Source organism: Haemaphysalis longicornis, unplaced genomic scaffold, assembly GCF_048455015.1.
Source record: "Haemaphysalis longicornis isolate Haplotype H1 unplaced genomic scaffold, Haemaphysalis longicornis Haplotype H1 scaffold_7, whole genome shotgun sequence".
NCBI lineage: Eukaryota > Metazoa > Arthropoda > Arachnida > Ixodida > Ixodidae > Haemaphysalis > Haemaphysalis longicornis.
Window position 1 is genome coordinate 36187236 of NW_027526422.1, and position 20103 is coordinate 36207338.

General features: G+C 45.7%; 2 protein-coding genes across 4 annotated transcripts in view; one reads left to right on the forward strand and one right to left on the reverse strand.

Moving 5' to 3' along the window:
• On the forward strand, positions 1 to 9655 carry LOC144145215 (inositol polyphosphate 5-phosphatase K-like). 3 transcript variants are annotated; one of them, XM_077676748.1, is made up of 13 exons: positions 1 to 452; positions 697 to 779; positions 1448 to 1564; positions 2452 to 2560; positions 2879 to 2995; positions 3084 to 3191; positions 3303 to 3370; positions 3477 to 3588; positions 3650 to 3759; positions 3892 to 4048; positions 4144 to 4281; positions 5857 to 6723; positions 8716 to 9655. In XM_077676748.1, exons 2-13 carry the CDS (start codon positions 733 to 735, stop codon positions 8734 to 8736), a joined length of 1971 nt encoding a protein of 656 aa, XP_077532874.1. In that variant the 5' UTR covers positions 1 to 452; positions 697 to 732; the 3' UTR covers positions 8737 to 9655. The 3 variants fall into 3 exon arrangements, with proteins under 3 accessions (XP_077532874.1, XP_077532875.1, XP_077532877.1); XM_077676749.1 differs by having other exon boundaries at positions 1 to 204; XM_077676751.1 differs by lacking the exon at positions 1 to 452 and adding an exon at positions 476 to 615.
• Positions 9649 to 20103, reverse strand: part of LOC144145214 (leucine-rich repeat and WD repeat-containing protein 1-like) — a 25633-nt gene continuing 15178 nt past the window's right edge. The window contains exons 12-15 of the mRNA XM_077676747.1: positions 19196 to 19363; positions 13283 to 13434; positions 9861 to 9975; positions 9649 to 9781 (exon numbers count right to left, since the gene is read on the reverse strand). Coding sequence (XP_077532873.1) covers positions 9880 to 9975; positions 13283 to 13434; positions 19196 to 19363 — 416 coding nt within the window. The 3' untranslated portion in view covers positions 9649 to 9781; positions 9861 to 9879. The remainder of the gene's footprint in view (positions 9782 to 9860; positions 9976 to 13282; positions 13435 to 19195; positions 19364 to 20103) is intronic.

Sequence of the window (20103 nt, forward strand, 5' to 3'; positions counted from 1 at the left end):
GGAACACGCTCTGCGCTTGCGACCGCCGTTTCGGCTGTGTCTATTCTCTCAATTTATTACGCGTGTGTCATGCCATACGGGCGCATCACGTGCAGCTGTGGCCGTTTACTACGATCGGGCCGCGTAGCGTGCGTCGTGTTACCGAAGGCGCTGCTCAAGTTTCGGACATGAGGAACTTTCCCGGACGTGACGAAGCTGACGGCGGTACTGGAGCCCTGGGCAATTTACATGCACGGCGATAATCTTCTCAACTGGTTATGCGAATACTGCGGCACTCGGCGAGAGCGTGGCGCCTGAGACGACCTGGGGGCAGCCAGGACGGGATAAACAGCTGCTGAAGGGTCGAAACGCGAGGAATATCGTCCCAAGCGATACGCGACAGGTGGCTTCGGTGCGCTGAGCTCAAACGCGTGTTTCGGAAGCTTGGCTGGCATCGGAAGTCGTTGTGAACGGTATGCGCTAAATTCAAATACACGCGCTCAAATCTCGTATTAAAAATCGTACGTCCAATTGGCAATGGTCTGGTTATAACACTACTGTGTCCATTCATGCATGCATGTGCTTCGTCCGCTTAGTTCCTTGAATGGCTTCCCAACGAAGCCCCGCGGAATATTTGTAAGTGCGCCAATTTTGTACAAGTTTCGCACATGACAATTGTAAACTCGGCTTTTTACGAACGTCCCCTCTTGTTTTCAGTGTACTGTGTTCGATATATAGACACCCGTGTTAACCATGGCCCCAGAAAGTGCACCAGCCAACAAAGCGCTTCGGGATTTCCGGTAAGTGCACCCAAATAACACGCTTCTTGTATGGTCGTTGGAATAAACTGCAAAGTTATTAACGTAATCTGTACCTTCATCCAAAACTTTCACCCGTTATGCCATTGCATTCTAAATAAGAGCAACAAGCATCTGATTGCCCTTTAGGTGGCGTATTATTGCCGCGTACACAATTCTGAAACTTAATTCCACAGACACTGGAAGTTCATTAGGAAGGCATACCGACGAGATGGACAAGAGCTGAACTGGAATTCAAGCCATGTTGTGTATAAATTAAATGTAAGGAAAGACACTCGTCTACCTGTCGGGAGACTGAGTAAAAAAACTGTGATTATGCAGTTTCCATCGTTTTATAAAAATTAGTACTGCACGGTTGGTTGACCGGTAACGTCGTTCTTAGCAAAAGCACTGCGTGCCAGAAAACAGGCAGTTCAGGCTTTACAACTATGTCCGTTACATCATACCTAGGCAGGTACTTACTGCTGTCAGCTACAGTGTCCGACGAACTGATTAGTAAAACAAGTTTTGGATGGAAGGAAGACGTGGTGCTTATTGGCAAGCAAACTGAAGCAGTATATTGACTTGAGAGGAAAGTCCTCTCAAAGCCACCGCAGCTGTAGTGGAGAAATGTGTCGGGTGCAAATGCCGGTGCCGGGTTCTTCCTCCAGAGTGTACATCATGACGTGGAATGTGGTGTGCCGGGGCCCCATTGAAGATCTCCGCTGCGCCTTGGGTCTGGAGCCGCCCGTGATTCCAGAGGCACTGCCAGACATGTACGCCATCGGGTAAGCACGGATCTGCATTGCTTGCGGCATAATGGATGTCGTCCTGTTCGAATGACATCTTGTAGGCTTTACTTTACTCCACACTGATGAAGGAAACGGGGCCGAGAGGCATCATGGATGCCCCAGCACTGCTCTTAACGACGGAGCCGCAATATTCTGTTGACTTACCCAGCAATCTACCCCAATAATGGTGATGCAATGACACCCCATCATTCAGCTGGGATGAAACTAGCCAGCTCTTATACGGACGGATAAACTGCATTGTTACGCTTCAACGATGCTGTAGAGATCTGGACCCCCTCAAGGGATAAAGACTACTAATTTTGGTTGCAAGGATATCTGTCTCTGTCCCGACAAGTGTCTGCAAAGAATTATACACGATACAGTGGCAATTAATGCTTACAAAAATACGAGTAAACTAAATAAACTAAACAAGTATGCACGTAAAAAATTTAGAGTGCACTCTGTAATTTAACAATGAAGGCAGTCAGCTTGAGAAGGACTACCCACCTTTTTCTTTTCAATTTATGGTACTTCCCCAGGCACACTATGCGTAGTAGGAAAAAAAAAAAACGACGGCAAGCAAAGGCTGTTTGTTCAGCACGTGTGCAGGAGCAATAATGTAAGCTTGATAGACATTTCCGTTAATTTCCTGAGAAAAACAGCTGTCGCAAAAAGAACTGCAGCTTTTGTTTGTGTATGGAGCCCTTCACCCTCCTACCCACGGCCATTTTCGTTTGTGAATCCATTGTTTCTTTGTTTTTACGAATGGTTGATAAATTGGGATTTGTACATTAGCATTGTTCTCAGCATTGCACGTGTCTGTCTGCGCATGCTATTAGAATTGACCATCAGAAGGAGAAAGGCCGTGGAAACCTTGTGTGCAGATTCCAGGAGGTGAGCGCCAGACCGCAGCACCTGCTGTCCCAGGCGTTCTTTGAGGAGCCTTGGATCCAAGCCATCAGGAATGCCCTACACAAGTACAGCTATGTCAAGGCATGTCTGCACGCAGCTTTCTTTCGGTCCTGCTATATGGCTGTACTTTTGCTTCACTAGGTTTACCAAACGCAGTTAAAGAACTGGCTTGCTTGCAAAGTATTCTCGTGGCACGTAGTTAATCGTGGCGTTGTTCTTCCAATTACTCGCTTCACTGCTGTACTGTCCCAGGTGGAAATTTGAGGGTGATGCTTTTATTTACGGTGGAGAAGAATGGCCACCAAAGCTACCACTACTACCTCTCTAGTGATGCATGCTACGGGAGCCTGGTGCAGCCTTGCTTGTTAGCACGCTTAGATGGCCTTTTCTGGTTGGCAGGTGAAGCATGTTCGGCTACAGGGGCTCATCCTGGCCATCTTCACCAAACGGGAGCACCTGATCCAGCTTCGCGGTATCCAGTCCACCTACACCAGGACTGGCCTCGGGGGTGTCTGGGTGAGGCCTTCACGCACTGCACCCCATTGCGAGCCGTGCCTTTTTCAGGTGGTTAGAGACCTGACCGTATGATTGCTTTCTCTCCAAGGGCAACAAAGGTGGGGTGACCATTCGGCTGTGTGTCTACGGCTGCTCCATGTGCTTCGTCAACAGCCACCTGGCCGCCCACGAAAGTGAAACATTCCAGCGGATATGCGTGAGTGGCGGTTCCAAGGAGCCGTGAGAGCTTCTTGAAGTGTGGTTTCTAGAATTTATTCCTTGCTCGAGTTCATGGCTGTACTCTGTGCGTGGAATTTTGTATTTGCAGGAGTATAACACTATAATCGAGAAGCAAAGGTTTGTGGACTCCCAGGCTACAAACATCCTGACTCACGAGTAAGTGTCTAGCGTTGTGCCAAAGCTTCCCCCTCCCCCCCCCAACCCAACCCAACCCGACATTGCATTGTTGCCTGCTCCTCATTGGCGCGTCTTTTGCCAACAGCTACACATTTTGGTTTGGGGACCTGAATTTCCGTGTGGATGACTGCACCATGGAGGAAATGAAGGCTTCCATCGAGAACAACACGTATGAGCAGATGCTGCAGAAAGACCAGGTAACAAATGGCATGGCTGATGTGAAGTGGGCGCTCTTTTTGACACTCGCCTAAATTGCAGTTGAATCGAGTGCGGAACAAGGGTGAAGCATTCCACGAGTTTACTGAGCAGGAGATCACCTTTCCGCCAACCTACAAGTTCCAGATTGACCGCATGGGCTACAATTTCAGGTATTGTCACCACAGAGCCGAAAGCTTAGCACCTTTCGGCCATTTAAACCACAGTGGTGTGTGCCTCACGTTCAAAGCCATACCAGCGCCAAAGATGATAAAAGCTGCAACTGTTTTTATCTCATCCCGTAGCCATCGTAAGCCAGCCTGGACAGACCGTGTTCTGTTCCGCTACACAAAGAACGCCTACGAGAACGTGACCCTTGACCTCAAACCGCACCAATACGTCAGCCACGACTTGTACATCCAGAGTGACCACAAGCCAGTGTCGGCCTTCTTCACTTTGAAGGTGAACCCCAGGCACACAGGTCTTGGTGTGATCGGCGCCGTTTGGTTGCAGCATTGTTTCTAGGTGTACAGCACTTCTGTTTGCACTTGCCCCAGGTGTTTGCCAAGCCAGAGCAGCCGATCATCCACTTCATTCCTGTGGAGACCTGGATAATCAACCAGGACAGCTTTGCCTGGTACTACACAACCTCAGACACTGAACTCAAGTCCTGGGATTGGATTGGCCTCTACAGGGCAAGTGGGAATTCACTTTGCCTTCGTTGACAGAGCTTATTTCACTCTTCTTGCAGTAGAAGTTTGCAATGTACGAGATGATGTCCAGGACACTCATTCCAGGGGCGATATTTTCAAGAAGACACTAAAGGCTGAATAGCTTATTGTTCTAACTCAAAAGTCACACTTTTCGCAGTCCCTTGTAAATGATCTATCTGTTTAGGGGTGAGTAATTAAAGCTGGCGTTTCTCACTCCCATTTTCCTTTCATTTTTAAAGGGGGGGCAAGGCAGTTAACTCTTCCGTTACAGCAAAAAAACGGCTGATTTCGGGTGCGTCCACAAAACTTCTTTTCTCTCTTGAGCTGCTGGACACATTTGGCATTGCTATGCATGAAATTGTAGCTTAGATTGCTCTCTCAAACACAAAGTGAAAGGTACAATTATCTACAGTTTATTGGTCAAATAAACAGAAACAAAAATGCACAAAAAAGTAGGACACGCACAATGTATATAGGCGATTGTACTGAGCCTAAAAATTATTTTAGGAATTCTAAGATATACAAGTTGTTCCAACGTTCCTAAGCTATGATTCAATATATATATCAACACTGTACACCATGTTTTTGATTTGTGCGGGCCAGTCACCCTAGCGGCCCTGATGGGTGTGCTACTCCTAAAAGCCACTGGAGAATCTAAAATATGCATACAGGCGTATATACTTGTGTTCTCACAAAATATCCTTATCACCTCAGTGGTAAAAAACAAGAAAGAAAAAAAAAACACAATCCAGCGCTCTTGAGAAGCGTCGCGCACTAATCTGAGACAAGTGCCAGGCTATCTTGAAGGTGATAACACGATACGGCGGTGCATTTGGCTAAATATTCCTGCCGCACGTTGTCCAGACCCTACACATGAAAGTAAAACCGTAGCCGCCAGATAGGGAGCGGGTCTTGTTTATAAATACAGCGAAGCCAAAAACGAACCTAACCTGGCAGCACCTGTCGAAGTCATAGAATGGGAGCGGCTTCATCAGAACTAAAATCTGACGAATCCACATCGTTGCTGGAGTTGCCACAGCTGTCTGCTTTTGCTCCGCTTTTGCTGGTGCGCGCTGTGAAGTGGACACCATTTTCGCAGGTTCGAATTTCACTCTCGGCGCCGTCTCCGCACAAGAAATGTTAACAAAAGACAATGAAATCGATAAAGGAGCTGTCAATAAATACGCCAGATGGCGTTAATTGTCCGCAGGGCACCGCTTTTAGCTTTCGCGGGATGTTTCAAATCATCGTAACTCCGTTGTCCAGTGGCCTGTGGCGCCATAAGGAAAGAGTTAAAAGTCAACAGCAGGAGCTGTTGAGAGAGTCTACATAATCAGTGCACTTGCTCACTATTAAAAAGCAAGACTTTTTAGAGAAAAAGAAATCTCTTTTGTCTACACTCAAGGATGCTTGCTAGTTCAAATTCTCTTGCATGACTTCATGCACTTGTGTTGCTCAAGCTTTTCCCCAATTGCCTTGTCAGCCCTTGCATGTGTTTTGCTGTCAGCCTGCACCCAGCCTAGCGGGCAATTGAGGATGCTGTTAATCCTGCGACAGGAGAACTTCAGCAGCCTGGAGGACCACTTGGGCTATGTGTGGGCCTCGACACGCCCCACGGACGTCTTCCCCAGCCACCTGCGGACGCGCCGCAGCCGCTCGCGTTCGTCTAGAAGCACCCAGCCCCGGCCTAGCAACACCAGCGGTGCGCCCAGTGGTGCCTCGAGTGTGACCCAGCGTGTCACGCCCAAGTCGCCGCCCGAAGCGGACAGCAACTCGCGCTCCCTCTCGAGGCCGCGCAGGCCGACGGAAGAAAAGGCAGAGGCCGACGAGGGGCACTTCCAGCGCACGCGGTCGTCATCGGCGGCACCCGCCGCAACCACACCCGTCAACGACGCTGCGGCTGTGGATCCGCAGAAGCAAGGCAGCAGCAGTGGCGGCGGTGGCACCCGGAAACGCGGGGATGCCTCGGTGAACTGGAAGTCCAGCCGGCAGTCGTCGTCGCCACAGCGCACCTCGCCCAACGACAGCCTGGAGGAAGGGGTGGCCGCGCGCTCAGACACCCCTCCGGACGCAGGCGGCATGTCGGATGCGGGCAACGTGTCGGATGCGGGCAACGTGTCGGACGCGGGCGGCGTCTCGGAAGGGGGCGTCGTGCTACCCGCGGACGCCAAGAATGCCCCGAGGCAGGGGGACGATGCCGTGGATGCGCGGCGTGTGTCCCTCGGCGCTGCAGCTAGTGGTGGCCGCTCGGACAGCCCCACCGCCGCGGCGGCACAGGAAGCGGGGCGCCCCCACCGGTCGTCGACGGACAGAGTCATCTACCGGGTGCTCTTTGGCGACCAGACCCTGCTGGTGTCTGGACGGTACCGGCTGGTCTACCTGCGTGGCCAGTCTGATGTGCTCGGCATGAGCGACCCTTTCAAGGTGCGCAGGGAGAGTGGGGCAGTTGTGCTGTGCGAGCCAACTTTTCACGACTTCTCAGCTCTCCCACTCCATTTTGTTTCACGGTATCTCCAACTCATAGCTGGACAGGGTCTTCGTTTTCTATAACCTATCGCTCCTTTTTTTAATGACGTACCTTTTTTGCAGGGTTCATTTTGTCTCCACACTCATTGTCCCCAAATCATATCCCAGTGGATTCCAGCCTGTCCTATCCTGCCACATTTTTTCCCCGTCCCCCTGTCTGTCTTCCAGTATTCAGTGCGGACAGGTTGGCTTGTGAAGGCTCTTTGTGTAATGATTCCCAGCATTGCATTTCCCTGTTGGTCAAACAAGTGCCAGCACCTCCAACCCCTCCCTTTAGCTGTGGCATCAGAGTGGCTGGGAACAAAAATGGCTTAATAAATGGAGCAATACCTTAGCCATTCATTGTTCAGCACAATTTAGCAACTAGCAGCAGCTTGAAAAGTTTTACTGGGCTAGGATAGTCATCCGCCGGATGATCAAGTCTTTTCACAGAAGTCTTTTCACTCACTCACTCACTGGTCCCTTCAGGCTCTATCATGCTGTAACTCAGAGTTACTGCCCGAGGGAAAGCTACGCTGCTGGCACAATGTCCTGCTTTCTTCTCGCCTGATAATGAGGACGCAACGCAGTTCCTTGTTGCGTCCTCACTATCATACAATCAAGCCTGTCTCCATTTGAGGTACATGTACCTCCAAATGTGGGCGGATTTCCAAGTTGTTCTCACTTGCACAATACATATCATGTCCCATCCCCTCCTCACGCATCATTACCTTCCGAGATAGGTACAAGTCTGGAACTTTCTGTACGCATCCAGTGCCACCTGCTGGCTTGCTTGGAACACCTCTGGTTTAGGTGCAGGGATCATCATATTAACAGGTTCAACTAACATTGTTTCACACCAAAAGTGCAGGACTTGTGCTGAAAAGTGGCTTACCCACAACCCTCCTTTTTTTTTTTTTGCCTTCTATCCATGCTGCGATGGCCACACAGTTCATTAATAATGTTGATGTTGATACTGTGCAAAAGGGTGAGTACGTAGCATACTCTAGGCACTTGCATGCTAGTAATTTTGTGCTGTGTAGTGCCAGACACTAGAAGCTAACCTTGGCATTTTAACCTTTACTCGTTCTATTTCGAAGAAACACCACTTTCCTGCAGGTTTCAGTGGCCTTTTTTTTCTTTTGCCATGAAAATTGTTCTGTAGTACATAAGTGCGAAACTACTTGAACATGCTTTTTACTCAATCAAAATAAAGAGTTGGTTACTAAATGTGATGCAAAATTCTTTTTAAGGTTATGCACGATGCTTACATTACAGAAAAACCTCCTACTCGCCTTCTTTCTCTGCAACATGCCAGATGCAGTAGGGGTGTCTAAACGCCCAGCACACTTTTGTAATTGGTTTTTGAACGTATTGTTACCAGGCTGACGGAACCTATGGTGTGGTACGGAAAGGGTTAGGGAGTATCTAGTGCCATGCTAAGTTTTAATAACCGGAAAACTAGGCTGCCATCTCCTTTGCCTCTCTGGTGTAGTAAATAGTGAGTGAGCGAACAAGTTAAATTTTTTCCCAGAATGCATGACCTCTATCCACAGTTGTCAACAGCATCGCGACTGTGGCGGTCCACGGCATGTGTATTCACCGCTGATCACACGATGGTCATTTGCTTTGATGCAAAGCTTGCCAAAAGTATTTCACCAGTTATAATGCTAAGAATAAAAGTCTGCAGTCACTTTCTGCTATGTTTCAGCACGTTTTGCCAGTGCTAGGAGGTCTGTCCAAGCTTGAAAGTGTGGTTAGCGATTGGCTATGGGAGTACAACTTTGTTTTTTTCGTTTTTCCACCCGTTGTAGTCAGGTTGTTTTTGAATAACAATCCACGTGCATGTTCTTTCGTGTGTGTGTTGGCAGGATAGTTTTCATTTATTGTTCATTTCTTTCTCTTCCACAGATTAAAGCTGCTGTCAACTGAAGACTTGGTGCGCAGTGGACAGTGGCCGAATACAATTAGCAAACGTTAATGTTAATAGTCATCAAATATATTTCGCGAAAAAAAAAAAGGCCTCAAGTCAAACGCATCAGTGGGAAAGAGGACCTAGATATCGAAGATCACATTCATACCGGAAGACCATTTGTGCAATAGCTGCGTGGGCCGATTATTGATCATATCAAGCCCTCTTTATTTTGTATTATGCGCTCATAGGCATGTCACATATGCAAGTTTCCTTGCATTATTGCTCACTCTTAATGTGTACGTTCACTATGCCCACTGAATTCTTTTGTTTTTATGCGAAGCAAATGACTTAGAGGCGAAGCTCCTATTTTTTTATCGTACCAATGTCCAGTTTTGATAATCCCGTACAATTTATTCCTGCGTGTCTCTCCGTGGGCTGAAAAATCGCCTGTGTGGCTCACTCGGCATTTTGCTTCCCTGCGCCTACAAATGAGTCTGACACTTTACGATTAATTTCCCACTGTCGTACAATGGTTGATGTGAAATGTATTGTTCGTTATTATTTGCCACTACGGGTAAGGTTCAACTTTCATCGTTACCCTCGCAGCTAATAAATGAATGAATGTGATAGCGATCAAGCTCCATATTTCGCCTTATTACGGCTCGACAGAAAGGGGGCCGGTTGCAGCTGCGTTACCAGCTGTTCGAAGTACTTACACGGTCGGAGCAGGTGTCTGTTGGCCAGCCTTGTTACTAGCTAGGTGTACTTGATCTCTCCCTCACTCTACTCTCGTCCATTCCAGGATTGCGTTTCAGAGGGTGTCTGTATTAGTTGTCGTACAAATGACTCATTGACTCTGCGAGTACGTGTGATGGAATTTTTTCTACAAATGTGCCGTTTACCTTTGTTTCGAGAAATAAAAGAAGCACAGACACATTTGACGTGGTCCGATTTCTTTATGATGATGACGTCATTCAGACATTTGCTAAAAACTTGGTGACACATGATTCGCTAAAACGCTTGTGGTTGCTGCATGCCTTGATAAGAACCAGCGGCTAAAACCTGAAATATATGTAAGGCAGCTTGTAGCTTGCACTCGTCACAAGACCAAAGGAAACACTTGGAACGTAAGCGTTCTTACCTTGTAAAGGACTGGGTCGCTAACGCACAATCCTCCATATGCACACAATGTTGACATCGGTGCACACCACCATGTAGTTTCCATCGGGACTCAGCATCACGGAGTTGGCATTGACCTGAAAGTTCAACGCGATGCTATATCAAGAGCGATCACATCCCCACAAATAAGGCTGATCATCAAAAGGGAGAAGGTTTGGGCGTGTTGGTTCATCGTCGGACGGAAAACAGCAGATCATTTGGATACGCACAGTGTACAATGTGTAACATGGTAACAGGACATGTCCCTAGCAAAAATTCCAATAGAAATTTGTATTGGTCCTGCGCAGCTGAGCACAAGTTCGCGGGTTCGATTCCCGGCCGCGGCGGCCGCTTTTCTGATGGAGGCGAAAAGCAAAAACGCCCGTGTGTACGAGATTTCGGCGCACGTTAAAGATCCCCAGGTGGTCAAAATTAATCCGTAGCCCTCCACTACGGCGCGCCTCATCGCCTGCGTTGCGTTGGCGCGTTAAACCCCACAATCAATCAATCAAAATTTGTATTGGTCCAATAGAAATAATGTATTGGTCCTATAGGTCAGGCTATTGGTTCTATTTGAGTATCTGTAGGACCAATACAAAATCTATTGGTCCGATAGAGTGACATGTATTGGTCCAATAGACCAATTTGTATTGGTTCTATTGGTCCCAATGGGACCAATAGCTATTGAGACCAAAAGCTATGGATAGTAGGACCAATAGCTATTGGTTGTATCAGCCTAATAGACCAATAGGGGATATCTATTGGTCAAATACATATTGTTCGGTGCTATTAGTTTACAGGCACTAATAAAAAGTAGAGCTGTTAGCTTTTTTTAGGCGGTGTGCTGCTAAGCCCAAGGATGGGGGTGCAATCTCGGCCGCAGCGGTTGTTTTCCAGATCGAGGAGGAAGGTAAAACCGCCCGTGTGTGGATCCCGCACTGCGGCGCTCGATCGGTACACACCACCGGCGGTCAAATTAATCTGCTGCCCTGCAAGCAATGTTTCTGCCCGAAGACATTCGATTCACGTTAGCTGCAAGCATTTTGCATTTAGCACGCCTCAGAAATAATGTCCCTGTAGCGCTCAAAAATTTCCTGGTAGCAACGAGTTGCAGCCGCCGGTGCATGGTGGTTGCCCGCAATGCTTGCGACAAGCAAAAAACACTGCGCGTGTGATTCAGTGCCTACAGTAGCTATAAATTTTTTTCGCGAGCGTCAGCGCTCACCTTTTTATAACCATCGCCTCTAATTTTTCTAAACTCGCCATATTTGTTTTGGGTGCCGATTCAACGGCCGATTCTTAGGATCGGTGTCGTACTTCATATATGTTTGCAGAAAGTAAAGCCTACAAAATCAAAATTAACACCAAAATAATTAACCCCGCATTTTAAAATTGCATCATAATTTTAAGGTGAAATACATTAATTCAAAATGCTCAATAATGCTTCTCTGAAAATATCAACCTGGCGGAGGTTTCGTATGCAAGAAAAAGCAAAATGGCTTCTTCCATGTTTGCCGCTTCGACACGATCCCCGGCGTGGGCGTTCATCTCAGCGGCCAGCCACCGTGTTTGGGAATTTTAGTGCCACATATTTAATTTGTTAGTTTTAATGTTACGAGGGCATCATCTGTGGAGCACTAGAATCTAAAGACACCTTCGACGTCGCTCGTATTCAAGGATTATTGTCGTCACGCACGGCAAAGTGACGAACGTGCACGCATTACGCAGCTCGGATTTTTGCATTTGAAGGTATGTATACATTTTTTTTCACCGTGAAGCCGTAGAAGCTTTTTATTTCCTGATAAATTTTTTTATTAAAAATAGCAGAGCAGGTCGACAAGCAGCGCTTCCATTTTTGGAAAAGCCACTATCGATGCAACCACGTGTGAACCGATACAAATGCATGTAGGACTTTGTGTTCCGATTAACGACTGTGCATGTACAGATGAAACGAAGTGCCGCGGGTAATGTTTCATCCAGATGGAATCGAAACGGAATGTCTAGCTTTAGAAGTGTTCCGACCACATCGGCGTACTGACGCACCGTAGTTCGTTGGGGTCGAGCGGCGTGCTGCCGTAGAGTGGTATGTTTCGTCTGGACGAAATGCTACACTTATAAAAATGTGCAGTTATTGCGGAAGTTTCTAATTATTGTCATACTGTTTTTGCAGGTCTTGCACCTCTGACTTGAGGAATATATGCACCGGAAATTCAACAGTCTGTTGGGCAATAAAGCTGTAGTCGACCAGCACTTATTATGGCTTTGTGGTATTTGAAGGGTAGTGGGACCACGTTGTGTTTAGAAACTTGCTGAAGCAAGTGTAGCATGGCCAAATGAATGCAGTGAACTGAAGGCCTTGGCATGCATTTGGCCGTATTTCAATTGGTGCTCCAGTGGGCCCATGATACCAATACACCTATACGACTAGACCAATACACCAATAGGCACCAATACACCTATAGGACTAGACCAATACACCAATAGGTACCAATACACCTATAGACTGATACACCAATAGCTATTGGTGTCAATAACCCAATAGGCTCTTGGTTTTGTCTATTGGTAATTTTTGCTAGGGACAGGACTGGTGCAGACTCTCGATGATTGTGAGATAGCGCCCATCCTGTCCCCTTTGCACTAACTAGTCTTGTCTTTGACACGCAGTGTTTTCTACTCTTAAAATGCAGTACTGGCTAGCCCAACAACATGCTGTACTGAACAGTCTGTTACCTGACAGTGATTGCATTTACTAATATGTCAATAATACTAAGCAGCCAGAAGATCGTGTATGTGTGTTGTGCTTGCGAAAAAAAGAAAAAAGAAATGTGGACTGACATAGCAAGCAGACCACCCATATGGGTGTCTGGACACTCGCCCTTAACTACCATGTGCAACTAATCATCTGATCTAAAAAAAAAAAGAAGTTGGTGGAAGGAACTGCCAAGCTTTCTTGTGGCTCTCGGAGAATATGATCAAATCCCGCACGTGAACCAAAGGGAACACATATATATGAATCAGAATGCTCGGACGTGTGTCTCAGAATGAAAACCAAACATCAAACCCTGGACATAACAGAGGCTTCAAGTGAAGTCATTTTGTTTGCGTTTTCAAGCACTACATATAACGCTTTATCCACAAATAGCATTAGCATTAGGTAGGCTTCATCAGCTAGCACTGCATAAAGGGCTGGAGGAATGCACCAACACTGTTCATGTCAAAACATGAGGACAATTTGTCCTGCAGCCCACCATGTTCAAGAGTGGCATACAAGTTATACATACCGTGTTGCTCAAGTTTCATTGCAATAAAGCCAGTGCACCCTTGCTACGTTCAATAGCACTGCCAACAGAAACATTAAAAAGTGTCTAGGAATGCTCCCACTGACAAGAGTGCTCTGAACACTACCTTGTCGTCTTTCTTCTCCACGCAGAAGTCGTCACTGCACAAAAGCTTGTCAGGCCAGGCCAGTATTTCCAGTGGCTTTGCCAAGGTCTCGCTCTTTTTGCCAAGTCTGTAGAGCCAGACACTACCAGTGTCGTCGCCACAGGCTATGAGGTCTGCAAAAGTGGGAGGGCCATAACCACGGGGCATTCTTATCTCCACGCGTCTTCCAAAAGATGAAACGAGTACCGAGACCGCAAAGTTGTGTGGTGGTGCATCCATTAAGACAAAATACAAGTTTGCTTCAATAGAAAGACTGCTTTGTCCCAAGAACAATGATGCCAATTTGTCGCAAACTTCAAGGAAATAACCTAGAGATATTAAGGAGCAGTGGTAATTCACCAGCCACTTTCTGGCCAAGTCCTTACCACGTCATGGGTGACCGACAGTACGATTGGTGACAGCTGACCAAACAAACCACCAAGCAGGGTTTCGTCCTTGAAAACCTTGAAAACCCTTAAATTTAGAAGTGTCAATTTCAAGGCCTGGAGAGTCCTGAAATTTTTAAACGCTCCTTGAAAACCCTTGATTTTTCTGGAGAGAACCAATGGCCCTGTCTTTTTACAAGAATTTAAAGTGTTTGTCGTGGATTTTAGTTGTTAACAAATGTCAGGAAACATTCTAACAATCAGGTGTCGGTGTATTACGTGAAATTACAAGTTTGGCGAATTTTCGTATAACGAAACCACATTGGGCGCAGACACTTCTCAATCCAATCAATGTCACAATACAATCCCGTGAAAGCCGGCTTCTGTTCTCTATCTTGCATCTTCCATCTAGTCTGTGGACGCTCGCTCATTGCATGTGTGCTGTGACTCATACGCTCCATCTGCGTTTGCTCTTACGTGCAAATGGTGGACGTGTACATAGTTCGTCCTGCCTTGCAGCAACACTTGCTGATTTAATTTCAGCTGATACTCTTGCTGACAAAAAAAAAAAAAAAAAAAAAAAAGCAGGCGATACAGGCAACATTAGCGGTCTTGAAATCAAACAGCCTGAGCAAAGCACCAAGAAAAAAAAAAGCTCTAAATACCAACCATGAAATAAAAAATAAAGCTGGGGGGCATTCACGAACCCGCTAGCTCCTATCAAAATGTTCGCTAGTGTGCTTAGGTATTGTGCAATAAAAAACTTTTGCATTGCGTTAAAAAAGTTATAAATAATCCCAGATAAAACATTAGATGGGGACCTTGAAAGTGTGTTTTGTGGTCCTTGAAAGTCCTTGAAAACCCTTGAATTTTTGCTTTTTAAGCCTGTACGAACCCTGCCAAGAATCACACCAAGAATCATGGCTGTGCCATTGTAGCGACGCCTCCAGTTCCGTTCAATTGTACCACTTCAATGCTAATGTGCATTTAACACACCCACAACTACACCTGGTTTCTTCTCTCTTGCATCACTGCGAGCGCTGCATTGCGCGAAATTAAAAATTTTTTCAATATTTGGGGTTTTTTAGGGGGGACACTGGTTTTGAGGACCAAAAATTTGCCGAAAAATTCATTTTCTGTATTAATTTTATTTGCAGTCTACAGCTTTCAAAGAATGTACTTGCAAAATATTATAGCTGTCACCCTTTGAAGTTGCCTAAATGCCCATTTTCACATGTTTCCAAACTTCGTGCCTTGTTTTCTCAGGGCCAACTTTTTTCCCACGAGGTCAACAATATTTTGGGATGTACTGGTCATATTTTTATCATTTTTGCTGCATTAGAAAGCTTATGAACTGAACAGTGCAATAAAACCACAAAATATAGGACACCTTTATGCTAGTACAATTTTTTACGCAGTTCACTTTACGAAAACTTTGGTAATTCATGACCTGGCATTGAATAATAATAATAATAATAATGATGATGATGATAATAATAACCACTTAATAAGCAATAATGCTTGTGAGCGGGCTGGGCAGCCCAACTTTATGCATGGGACACATGCCTATTCCCTTTACGAAATACAGTAATACCTCGTTAACTCGAAGTAGTAAAAACCGGGAAATATTTCGAGATAAGCGGATTTTCAAGATAAGCAAAGTTGCGCGAATTGCCATGAAATATCGAGTTCTTTGCAAAAAAGGCGTTACTACTTAGCAGCTCTTGAACAGCAGCTTCCAATCTTGGCTTTTCATAAAGGTTTTAAAGAGAAAAAGAACATACAGGAGACGTTCACGGGCTTGGTTTTGTAGCCCTGCAATTTTGCTTAGCATAAAAGAACTGCGTAATGCTGGTCTGCTTTGCGGTCGCACTCGGGCCTAGTAAAAAAATCTTCTAGCTGCTTGACGCATTGCATGAGCCGATCTTCCCCGCTGCTGCACTCAACCTTATTTTGCAGAAAGCACAGCAAATTCCCCGTTTCGGCAGATGTCAGCACCTCTCGAGGAGGTTCGTGGTCATCGCCCCCGTCTTCGCCGTCCCCTCCTTTTGGGGCTATTTCAACGATTTCGGTGTCCGTAAGTTCTCCTGTCACGGGCACATACTGCTGTACCTCTGCGCATGTCTCTACCGTCACAGGACGTGCCACAGGGTTGCGTGACGAAGTTCATGTGCCTCTAAGCTCAGACTTCACGTTTGGGGAAAACATCGGCTTTGTGATAGGCACGGCTAAATCGGAAAGAAATCGAGGGACTTATGCGCGGCAGCATCGTACGAATCTTGTGAAACGGTCCACGGCGGCGAAATTTCCGTTTCCCTCTCAGTCAAGATTTCGAGATATCCGCAGTTTGACCCAAAAATACTTCGGAATAAAGGGCTACAAATACATGGGACGTATAGGAAATGGTTCGGTGCCGCGGAAAATTTCGACTTAGCCGATTTTTCGAGATATCCGTGTTCGAGTCAACGAGGTATTACTGTATACAAAGATAAAAAAGAGGAGGGAATTTCCTCTGGCAGAACAATTACTATACCACAACACAGAACACAAATTTTTTTAACTAACACAATGTAATGGAAGAACATATACAATGCAAACTTAAATACACAACTGATTATGAAACCTATAAAATATAAGCATGAGCAGGTCAAGTGTGCGGGTGTCTAGCTAAACAATCAAGTAATTTCGGTTAGCCGGAAGTGCAGGAACAATTTGATTTTTTTTTACTATGAAGGGCAGCGTCTACTTCAAGTTTATTAAAAAGAGAAGGTACATAGTAGGATCGTGTTCTTTTCCCATTCTTGGTAAAATCGCGAGGAATTATATATTTTTCAATACGGCACAAAGGTCTTTTTTTTTGTTGTCCACGTTAAAGGTATTTGAAAAATAATGCTTGCAAAGCGCATCAAAGGCGAACTGTTTGTCGACAAGCAGCATTTCTAGTTGATACATTATTAAATCTTTGTCCTCTCCTTGAAGGAGCGTTCCATATGAAATGCTGCGAGATATTCTTATTATTATACGGTTTAAAATGTTTAGCCGGTATTGTGATTTGATTTTGATTTGATTGTAGGGTTTAACGCGCCCACGCAATGCAGGCAATGAGGCGCGCCATAGTGGAGGGCTCCGGATTAATTTTAACCAACTGGGGATCTTTAAAGGAGCCATGAAGAGAAAACACAAGTTTGGTTCATTCAAAAGATTGTCTCGTTAGAATCATACTGACACCACTTTTAACGTAAACTTCGCTCAAATAAGCTACATAATTAGGAAAAACGGGAATGGTCATGCGACCCACCAGCTCATTTTTCGCAACAGAACCTATGTCGTCACATGAGCTAAGCTCTGCGATTGGCGGAGGCTGGCAGAAGCAGACGCAAATTAGGTAGAACTTACAAACTAGACGAACGAGCGATTTGCGCTTAAATTTAGGGCACATTCTTTACAAAGCAATAAGAATGATGGGACAAACAGCGGAAGTTACGAAAGCACATGTAAACATGGAAGTACTGATGCGTTCTGCTGTTCGTACTGCGCACAGCATGCTTGGTTTCGCTGCACAGCACTACGGGGCTTGGGGTTGTCTCAGACGACACTGGCCGATTGACGCAAGCAACGGTGTCTTACGTGACCCCATTTGTCGAGCGAGCACTGTTTCAGGGAACGAATATTTTCTCCCAGAACAAAAACAAGCCAGGTTTAAATGCGGGCAAAAACAAACCAAACGCTTGCCACGGTATGGTGGCGCCATCTAGGTTACGGAACGCAAAGAAACGCGGGAACAAACCAACACCGCTGTACAGGGTGGAGACAACCTTTGAACGGTCCCGTGCCGCTGCAATTGGGCCAACCGGCTCAACGTGTTATTCTTTTCGTTTCCCACGAGACCTAGCAACGCGAAACAGACAATATGATTCAAACTTCTTCAGTAAACCGCGTTGCGGCGATAATTTTAGCGCGGTTTTGACACAATGACTTGCTTCGGCGGCGAGCGAGCAACCGAAAATGGCAGCGCCAGCGTATACGTGTCTCTACCCTGTACGGCGGATGCGTGAATGAAGGTACTCTAGGCTGCAGAGCGGTCGGTTTCAGTGATGTCACTTGGGACCACGAAAACGCACAATTGAGCGGGAAAATCAAAATTTTAACCTAAATTGTTTAATTTCTCGTGAATAAAGCACCGTTTGTATCCGGACAAGCGCTGGGGGCACTATAAAACATGAAATCTTTCGAATAAAACCAACTTGCATTTTCTCTTCATGGCTCCTTTAACGTGCCTCGAAGTCTCGTGCACATGGGCACTGGTATTGTGAGGCATGAACGTAGATGGTTAACCCGTATCGTACTATTGATTCTCCCAATGATTTGTACACAATTTTTCTGATTGAGCTAATATCTGATGTAAATTGTAAGGAATAAAGGCAACTGCACACTACCCGTAAGCGCTTCGCCACTTCTTGAATGTGCGTGTCCCAAGCTAGTGTATCATCGAATATTAAACTTAAATACTTAACAGTAATTGATCTTGGCACAGTTGGACAGAAGCGCTGGTGGCAGCCGCTATCGTGTAGATAAATAGGCCTAGATAGTGTGATGCTTTTGTGGGTTATGAAAGCAAAGTAGGGTCGTTTTTTAATTAGTAATGAAAATGTGATAAGAAAGAAACCAATCGAGCAAATAGCATATATCAGTCTGAAAAATTTTTGCAGCTTCATCATACCAGTTACTCGGAAAGGCGAAGTTGTCAGCGTACATATAAAGTTTGAATTTTAATGGTACATTCACCAGGTCGTTAACATAAATATTAAACAAAAGAGGCCCTAGCACAGAACTCTGTGGAATACCAAAATTCACTGCCCTGTTTTTACTTAAATTGTACCCGATTAAAAAAATAATAATAAAAAAATGACAAGTATGGGCCTCTGAATCCAATATCATACAATTTGTGCAATAATATTTGTGCAGAAGTTCACAGCAATTGCAGAAACAATGCTAAAATTACTGCAGTGGTATAGTTGCGCTCCCTGATCCCTTTTGAGAACAAAGGGATAAAAAGTATTCGAGTATTTCATAGGTAGATAATGAGAAAAGTGCCCAAAATGGAATGGCATAACATCTCGCACAACTCTGCACTTACACCACGAGACCAGTGTCCCCCCTTAAAAACAAAACACGTTTCGTAGCCTGAATGGAGCTGAGTGAGTTACTAAAGGTCAGTTCTTTCCTGTTAAACAAAATTGTATTTTGTCATCAAGGCCCCCCTTAAATACCCCAGGCTAATAAATTAGAAAGTGAACAAGGTTCTGCTGCAAAACTGAAGAGTAGACAGGGACGATTGGGAATATTCTTACAGGATACAAATTGAGGGTTTAGGGAGCTGAAACAATACAGGCTACGCACACTATGACAGGTATCGCAGCGGAGGGCTCGAATTTGGAAAACACCCAGAGTTTGTGCAAGGGAGGCTAGCGAGGTGCGACTGCAGTACAGTAAAGCTCATTGCTCTCACCAGGTGTGGCCGAGGGGTACAAGTAGTCGACCTTGGTGTCACTCCAGCGGAAGGTGCTCGCGTACTGCACCCTCACTTTCTGCAGCTTCTGGGACCGCTTCTTGAAGGAGCTCACGTGGCCAGACAGCTTCCACAGGCCAATCATGCCGCTGTTGGAACACTTGCTGACTGCAGAGAGAATGGTGGTCTCGCACAGGCAGATTTCGCATTAACAATGTCTGCTTAGTGGGGAACAGCAGCTAAATAAAAGCTCGTGAGGTGCCAACATCTGAAACTCCAGATGCAGTTAAAGCCAATTATAGTATTGCTGAAAGTAAAGCAGGAATCGCTTAGTTACCGTATTTTCGCACGTATAACCCGCACCAAAAAAGGCGAAAATTTCAGGGGTGAAGTAGAGGTGCGGATTACATGCGAGGTGCTTCCTTTGGTGCAGCTTTACCGCAATGCGTGTTGGGTCATGATGCCCCTACAGTAGCAATAGCGACTAAGCCGCTGTTATCGCATTGACAGTGCCTATTTTGCACACACAGCTCAACAATATACCAACTGAAAAAATGTATGCGGCAAGTCATCTAATTACGTAATCAGCTAGGTAAGTTCTTGTGAATAACAAATGCGTAATGTTGCTTGAGTAGTAGTTCTGGTTCATCCTTTTATGCATAAAATATGCGGCCAATATGTGGGGATATATTTTTTTTTTACTCGTCGACGGAAAGTGGGGATGCGGGTTATATGCAGGGGCGGGTTATACGCGTGAAAATACGGTATAATCACTGCTTAGTTACAACGACCACTAGTGATTGTGTGAAGGACTATTTGCAGTTACTTTGCAACATTCATTTGTTCAACATACCCGTTGTATTATAATGAGGTTCATCTAGTGCTTGCAATTCAATTCAACATTCTAT